The following is an 8,598-nucleotide window of genomic DNA, read 5'->3' on the forward strand; positions in this document are numbered from 1 at the left end:
GCCTCGCCCTGGCTTATTCTTATCAACGAAACACATATTTATATATTCCCTTTTCGTGTGTTTGCCTTTTCGGTGAGGGTTCATTCGAAGACGCAAACAAGCGAAAGCAACAACAAAAGGGCTCCGACGCACAGACGGACCAAGAGCGAGAGAGAGGGAGACATAAGGAGGTTCCCCCTCTTTTTTATTTTATTTTTTTAATTCCCCTGCCTCACTTTCTTCTTCTCGTCTTTAGGTGTTTCGCAGGTTACACACTTGGTGAATCCTTGCAGAGGTCTCCCTCTCTCTCTCTCTCTCTCTCTCCCTCTCCCTCTCTCTATTGCCGTTGCTTTTCCCTTTTCTTTTTCTCTTTCCCTTTCACACGCCTGCCTCTCTCCCTACGAGGTGACATTCTTTAGTACTGCGTCTTGCCGCATTTTTTCCCCCCGTTTCGCTCGCGCTCTGTTTGTTCTCCTGCCGTTGGGTCTCTCTCTCTCTTTCGCTTCTGTAGGTGCACTTCTCGTTTCCTAATTTTCTTTTGTTATTTCGTTTATTCTATTGAGACTGTGACTCTCGCTTTGCGCGCGCGTGTGTGGCCGTGTGCACGTGTCTCCCTCCAAAGCCATACACACACACACACACACACACAAGCAGAAAGACCGAAACTCGCTGGCTGCGCCGGTTCATTCGACTCTGTAGATCACTTTTTTTCCCCTTTCGTCCTTTTCTTTTGTTTATCTCCGTTCTGTGTGTATTGACTGTGTGCATTCTTTGCCCTTGCAAATCCCCCCTCCCTCATCACTGTGAGTGTGCCGTGTGCGTGTGTGTGTGTGTGTGCTGTTCTCTCCTCACTCCTCTTTTTCTCCTGTTCTTCCTGTTTTGCCCCTTCTGTGTAGTGCGTGCCATGCAGACATTCTCGTCTTCGTTCTCCCCCTTTTCTATGCAAAACTCCGCGTCTACTGTCACCAACACCCCCCCTGGTACTGCCGCCGCCTCCAGCGCTCAGCGCGTCGCTTTGTTTGCCGCTGTGCGTCTTTCCCAGCTTGCGGAGGTTTCAAGCAATATTCTGACCGACGACATGGGCGACATGCTTAACAGCAGCGACGTCGATGCGACTGTGTTGCCGTGGACCCCGTTCATTTCTTCAGATGTCCTCGGAGAGACTATGGAGGAGCTGCTGCTGCCGTCGCAAGGGGATGCCAAAGAGCAGCACCATCGGAAGCGACAGCAGCAGCAGCAGCAACAGGCACCGTCAAAGGCCTTCATCAGCCTGCCGACTCCTGTACAGTCAAGCCCGATCCCCTTCATCACCAGCATGGACGTTTCTGCCTTCTTTTCAGGTTGTGCCGGCGGTGGGACTCCACAGCCCTTCTCGCTGCTGTTGCAGCAGCGTCCCCCGCCATGCATCTCCCAGGGCCTCTCCAATCAATTCAACACAGTGAGTCAGTACACCGCGTCATCCACTGTCCACGCGCTTGACACGAACAACGCTCCTGCCACTGACTTTCCCCTTGTGGACGCCCGCAGCAGCTTCGCGATGCCGTTGAATGCGTCGTCGGCGAATCAGGCAGATGGGGAAAACCTGAGTCGTGTTGTTTCCTCCACCAGCAACCATGGGAGGGCTTGCGGTGATGGCCGGTCTCGGGCATCGCGTCAGACACACGTACACGGGGGCACTTCGTTTTTCTCCACGTCGCTCTCGTCAAGACCTTCCTCGCCACTGTCGCCATCGCCACCCGCCGCAGAGGAGCACATCAGCGGGTACACCTCCCTCTACCTGCCGACGGCGGCTCCTTCCTTCGCCTGCGACGACGACTACACCCATGCGATGAATGGACAGGTAGCGTTTGTCGAGCAGCTGTGCGAAGGCACCAGTGACCACGATGGCGACGGGAACGGCGAACCGGAGGTGCTAGGCATGTCGTGCGACATGTCTGGAAGTCCTCCGCAGCAATGCCTGCAGCAGTCGGCTTCTCTGGAAGTGAGGTCAGGCAGCTTTGGCGGCCTGTTGGCGGCATTAGGGTCTCAAGCGGTGCTGGGGACGCCGGTCGTTGTCCGTCCATTCACCGAATATGAGGTGGCGGCATCACTGAGCGAGCCGGCGCGACCGGCACCACCGCCTTTGAGCACATTCGAACCACTCAGCACTGCCATGACCTATCCCAATGAGTATTGTGTGTGTGTGGCGGCCAACACCGCCGGTGCTGTCACTGCGCGTGACACGCCTATAGGGAGCAACATCTCAGACGCCAGCATGCACGCTCAGTCCCAGGCATCTTCGGGGAACCTACAGACTCCGCTGATACCATCTCAGGGGATGGTCCTCCACCCACAGCAGCAACAGCAGCCGATTCAGCGCGTGCATCAGCAGCAGCAGCAGCGACTTGGTTTTACCCCGTCTCCGTTGCCGACGCAGATGTGGACTAGCAATGCTCGAGTTGCCAGCGCCGAAGACCTGGCCGCTCTCAGCAGCAGCCAGCATCAGTATCAGCAGCAGCTTCAAGCAAGCGTGCATTCGCAGTCGAGCTCGCTTCAGTACTCTGTCGGGGCTACATCAGGGGCGGCGACGGTCATAGGCCAGGCCTTCTCTAGCAGCGGCACTTACACGACATCACCAGCGCAATCCTTCAGTGCCGCCAACGGCTACTACACAAGGAGCAGCACTCCGCCGTCGGGTGGCCCAGCACAGATGATTATGTTGCTTCCTTCGTTCAGCGAAAACTCGTTTACAGGTAATTCCACACAAGCGCAACAACAGCAGCAGCAACAGCACCTTTACGCAATGCAGGTGCCGGCTCAGACTCCCCCTACCAGCGAGGGGGCCTCTGCTCCTCTCTGCCCATCCACTCACGGCAGTGGTGCCGTACAATCCCCATCGATGCAGCCATTAACCTCTACAACAATGTCTGCTGGTGGCGGTGTTGGAGGCGTCACCCTGTTCTACGTAGCTGCACCGGCAGCTTTCGCCGGGTTTCCGCATACAGCGGTATCGTCTCAGGTGAACGCGTCGTCTCCTTCCGGTGTCTCCGGCTACTCCTGCGCCGTCAGCATGGCGCAGACTTCTGCACCAGAGAGACCGGCGCCGAGCTCACACTACGTGACCTTGCCACCTTCTTCTCCAGCGAACAACTCACAATCGCAGCTGCTGCCCCTGCAGGAGTATACGGGGTACCTTGCCTCACAACAGCCTAACGTGGGTATGCCGGCAGTGTCCGAGCAGGCTGCCTTGGCTTCCCTGTACGCCAGGACGTCGTCACCCGTGGGCAAGACTGCTGCAGCGAATCTACCGCACGTGACGAGCATTGAAGCCGCCTCTCTTGGCAGCAAGGCAGCTGGGCCGACGTGCCCTGGTATCCGGTCGGTGGTGTCTTCGACCAACACCGATACATTGCGTAAACAGATCAACGTTCACGGCGCCATGCTGAACGTTTTGCATTATTACCCGTACCACGAGAACTCTCCTCCCGCGCCGACGGCACACATCGTGACAGGGCCCGGGTCAGCCAGCAACAGCACAGTTCTGCAGTCCTTGGGCGGGTCGAGTTGGTCGGCACAGTCTATGAGCAGCAACCTAGAGCGCAACCTGGACGGAAGCCGGAGATCGCTGGACAGTGGAAAGAGCCAGAATACAGCGGAGGTGTTCTCTTGTGCGTTCAGAGGCGACACGTCCACGCTGGAGAACGCACCTGTGCTGCCCATCTTTATTCAAATGTTCCCGTGCGAGCTGCGTGACCGCGTCGGCTTACTGAACCGCGTGATCGAGGCGACGTGCGGGCGTAACGCTGGCCTTGCGCAGAGCTTCGAAACCCGCTCAGAGACCTCCTTCATTGCTCATGTGAGGACCAACAACGTGTGGGAGTTGATCTACAAGCTGCGGTGCCGCGTGCTGATGGACCGGTTTGGCTTCTGGTACGCGGCCGACATTGACCAGTACGTGCGCATGAAGGAGTACTGCGAAGGTGTTAGGCGCCTGCCGCAGCAGACAAGGCACTTCCAGACCGATGGGCTGCCTTGCATGCCGCTCGTTGTGGAGCTCTCTCGCTCAGTGGACCGCGGGCTGGTTGCTGAAAACAATGCACCGCGCTGCTTCGATGAGCTCGTACCGATCGCGGCTGTGGATCGCCATCGTGTCCGTCTGCAAGGGCCGTCGTCGGTGCACAGCGGCCACTCCAGCGCGAGTATGAACGGTATGCTCATGGCCGGTAGCGGCGCCTCTACGGCTGGCGGTACCGTTTTCCTCACCAATGTTGGTGGGGATGGGCGGCCGCTGCATGGAGGGTCTCCAGTTTTACTGACCAACGAGGGTCACATGATGATGATGCCACCGCACATGATGTCAGGCTTGGCGAATGGGAGCTATAGGGGTGGGGGCAGCACTAGTGGGAGCTGTGGGCAGGTGATTTATGCGGATCCGCACTTCTTTCCACCGCCCTTCACAAAGTAGCGAAGGCAGGTAGGCAGCGCGCACACCGATACACGGGGGCTGCGTATGCCATGTTTACCTTCGCTGCTCCTCTTGTATCTTTCCCTTTTTTTTCCCTTTTAGGTGAGAGATGTCTATCGCTCTCGCTCTCTCATAGTCTCTCGTGTGTTTCTTCTTCCCCACCCATCCCTCCCTCCCTTTCTGAGTGTTCTGCGTCGGCGCCTACTCGCGGAGGATTTTTTTTTGCGGTTTGATGCTCGTAAGTGTTATGTGCTGCCTTGCATTCCCCTCCTTCTCTACTCGCCTCTCTCTCTCTCATTCCACCTCTGTTTCAGTTCCTCCCCCCTCTTCCCCTCCCCCCTCTTCCCCTCCCCCCTCCCCCCACGTAAGCGGGGTGGGAGAAGAAGGGAATCGGTCGAGAAAGGGGGAAGGCCCGGAGAGAGAGAGAGCGACAGGAGGAGGAGGGGGCGAGGCGCACGCGCCTGACTTCCCCTCTTTCTCAGTGGCGTTTCAGATCAGTGGGTATCTAGTGTGTGCTTGACGTTCTCCGTTTGATTCCTGTCTAGATGTTTTTTCTCTCCGTCTCTCGCCTGCTCTGTGCTTTTGCCGCTTTTTGGGCACCCACTGCGGGGTGATTCCTTGTGCTGCAAGTGGGGTAGCCATAGTGCCTGTGCGAGTCCTTCATCGTTCACCTGCAGGCATTTCCCCTCTGTTTACCCTTTACCCATCTCACTGCAGATGTCGTCCCCCCCTTTTCCCCTCTCATCGAAGGTAATTGTGAATTTTTTTGTATTTTCCTTTGCCAGTTCTGACCCCCTCTTTCGCACCTCTCTCTCTCCCTCTCGAGTCCCCTATTTTTCTCCTCCTTCATTTCAACCTTGCGTGATTTCGTTGTTGTTGTGCTCATCATTTTCTTTTCGATCCCCTGTCACAATCCCCCCCTCTCTTACGTCCTTGTTGCCTCTTCTGCTCTCTTGCTCTCTTTGTTTTTGATATTTCCAAATTTCCCCTTCACCATGTGAGTATCGGTATAGGACTCAATACCGAGGCTGATTCTGCTTCGAGCTGGTGTGTGCATGTGACATTGTTCTGTTTCTCTTCTTATGTGTTTCGCTTTTATTCGTTGCAGCTGAATACCGGGAAGGGGGAGGGGGAGGGGGAGGTGTAAGAGCACCTCTCCCCCTCCCCCTCTGGATGCTTCTCGGTGCACGTCTGTCTTTCTCCTTTCTTATGCTACGCTTCCTTCCGGTCATGCGGGAGTGCGCCAGTGCGTTGTCAGCATGCTGTTGATCGCGTTCGGCTGTGTGAGTCTTTTTTGCTCTGCGCGAGCGGCTTTCTACATCGAACTCATCGTCACACGGTTCTGCGTGTTTGAAGTATGTGAGCATGTCTATGAATTCCTAGATGCATGCATGCATGCAGATGTGCAGATGTGTTTTGTGCATGCCCAGGCGTGTGAGGTGTTCACTTCGGCTGCTCCCCTACGCCCAGATTCTTCATCTTTGTTTTGCACCGTTGCACCGAAGGAAAGCACAATAAAGTGTGTGTGTGTGTTGTCGCGACAGGCGCACTTTGCGTCTCTTTTTTTTGTTTCTCTTCTATCCCACCCCGTGTTGTCCTTTTCTTGTGTGCTTGTGCGCCTCTTTGCTGGTGCACATCCTCTTGCCCGATCACCTTCTCAGCATACGCTATCAGGGGGAGGGGAAGAGGGGCGACACAAGCACGACGCCCATCAGCGTGACCACTGCATCCTCCTCTATTTTCCTACTCTTCCCCGCTACATTTGCTTCCCCTCTTTTCGGTTATTTATGTCACTGCGTATCTTCGCTTACGTGGCTGCGCTCTCCTTTCTCTTGTCGTTGTTGCTTGCTCTCTGCTTTTCAGCTTTGCGCCATCGATTTTTTTCCCTTTGAGTCTTCTGTTTCCTCATCTGAGTCGCAGAGTGCCAAGTGTCGCTGCCCATGCCGCCAGAGGAAACGCGCCTAGCCGATTTATCTTTGATGTGTGTGCGTGTGTGTGTGTAGACGTCTTAGTGGGAGGGCGAGAGAAGAAGTCGATTGCCGTTTCTCACATTTTTCTTCTATGATGTTGTTGGTGATGTCATTCATGTTAAATCTTTTTTTTTGTTTGTTTCCCTTGACTGCCTGTCACTCTCTCTCTCTCTCTCGCGCGCGCGCGTTCTCTGAGAGCACAGCGATCATTCAACGTTTATGCATGTGTTGCGAGGTGTCCAGAGCTGCCGTGTTAGTCGTGTGTGTTGTGTTGTGTTGTGTTGCTCTCGTTTTTTTTTTTTGCTATCAAATGCAAACGAAACGGACAGCAGAAAAAAAAAGTGAGGAGGGAGTGCAAATGACGGTTTCGCTTTGTCTCTCTCTCTCCCTCCCTCTCTCTTTGCCTTACACGCACACACACACTTTGTGGCTGTTCACTAAAGCCTTAGTCCACAGCACATGTGCTCTCTTTGTCGTCCTCCCATGTAGCGCGGAAGTTCTCTTCCTTCCCATTTTTTGAGGCTTCACGCTTGTACATGCCCGTCTGTATGCCCGTATGCATGCATGTGTGTGTGTGTGTGTGTGTGTGTGTTTATATAAATGTATATATATGTAAATGAATATGCATATGTGTGTACTTACTCCTTTCATCTCAGTCCCCTTTGGCTGATTTTTTTTTCCATTGCTCTGTGGCTCTGTGTGTGCGCGTTGAAGCACCTCTTCCTTATGGCTTTTCCCCATTGTTCATCCTAGCCCTCTCTCGATTTCTCTTTCCCCTCCTACGAGTAGACCTATGTAGGCATCCTGCTCCTACCCTTTATCCTTTCCCGAACCTCCTCCGATTCACATCTACCCTTTTCGAACCCATGAGCACGAACACAACAACAACGAAAAAAATGAAGCGACATGATGGGCAGGGCACCACGTCTGTCCGTGAATTCCATCTTCCTCATCCTCCCTGCTCTCTCTTGTTTTGCTCTCATCTCTTTCTCGCTCTCTCCCCGAACTCCTCCCTCTCCTTGACCTTTGCACTCAACTTTGCGGTGTCGTCTCGCGAATGAAGGCTCGACCCTTTTCTTTCTTCCCATGCACGCGCGCATGTGTGTGTGTGTGTGCCATATGTGTCGCCCTCTTTCCTCGCTGATCTTTTTGTTTTTCCTTTTCTCCCTGCCGCATATCCTTCCTCTGTTTCGCCTTTGTTGTTGCTCATTTTTGAATGACGCCCCCCCCCATCGTTTCCCTCCTTCCCCTCTCCCCGACTGGTAGGCGGGCAAGCGGAGAGGGGAGAGAGGTGTTGAGTGTGCCATGTAGGCAAGCCTCTGTTGATAAGAGCACGGCAACGCACAAACACACGACACGAGAGAGCTTCACCAAGAAAGGTAAGGAAAGTGGAGTGGAAAGGCAGTGGCGCTGGTGGCCGGCCCAACTCAAACCTTGACCCTTTCAGTTGTGTCTCTCTTCCTTTTCTATATCTGCGTTTTATGCGTCGAGCCGCGTGGGCGCTCACCTGCACACCCACTTCGTTTCGGAGAACGACGCTTGACACCTTTCTTCGTTTTAAAGGGCCAGCTTGTCGTCGCGTCGGGTTGCCTCCGCCATCCTTTGTTCTCTGCAGAGGAGAGGTTGGTGGTCACCTGTAAGGTGTGTTAGGCGAAACAGACACCGTCTGATACACGCATGTACGCGTGAGTCATTCGAACTTCCACTTCATTCCTACTCTAGTCAGCGCGACGGATGTGGTGCAGCTCTTCTGATTGCTCGTCATCTTTTTCCATCCTTCCTTACTCTCGCTTTTTTCCTCCCAGCGCCTCACTGGCTGACTCTCACGCCACTTTTCCCCTTTACCTGTAGATTCTGTTAGATTCGCAGCACGTGAATGGTTATCTTCGCACGTATGTGTGTGCCTTCACAAATTCAAGTGTCTCTCTGCCAGCAGAATGCAAAGCGATGCATCACGCATTTCTCGCGGGCACGTCGGGGGCCTATCGCTGCGTAGCAACACACCGATTCGCGCGCTGTTAACAACCCCTATTCTACTCATGGTGGTCTGTCGACGAGTATTGCATTGCCCTATCTTTCCTTTTCCCTGTTGAACTCCTCAACGGCTTCTCCGCGCCCTCGCCGCTGGTTTTCGGTGTGATCCTCTGCGCACTCACTCTCTCTTCCACCTCTCTCTCGGGCTTTCTCCCTGCATCTACGCCAGAC

General features: G+C 54.5%; 1 protein-coding gene across 1 annotated transcript; it reads left to right on the forward strand.

Annotated features, from left to right (window-relative positions):
• Positions 1–1,057: 1,057 nt before the first annotated feature.
• LPMP_110630 (hypothetical protein) lies at positions 1,058–4,423 on the forward strand (the record flags this gene model as incomplete). The annotated part of the gene is made up of 1 exon (XM_010698610.1): positions 1,058–4,423. The coding sequence occupies one exon, from the start codon at positions 1,058–1,060 to the stop codon at positions 4,421–4,423; it is 3,366 nt and encodes a 1,121-aa protein (XP_010696912.1).
• Between the last annotated feature and the right edge of the window lie 4,175 nt (positions 4,424–8,598).

Source organism: Leishmania panamensis (assembly GCF_000755165.1).
Source record: "Leishmania panamensis strain MHOM/PA/94/PSC-1 chromosome 11 sequence".
NCBI classification, from domain to species: domain Eukaryota; phylum Euglenozoa; class Kinetoplastea; order Trypanosomatida; family Trypanosomatidae; genus Leishmania; species Leishmania panamensis.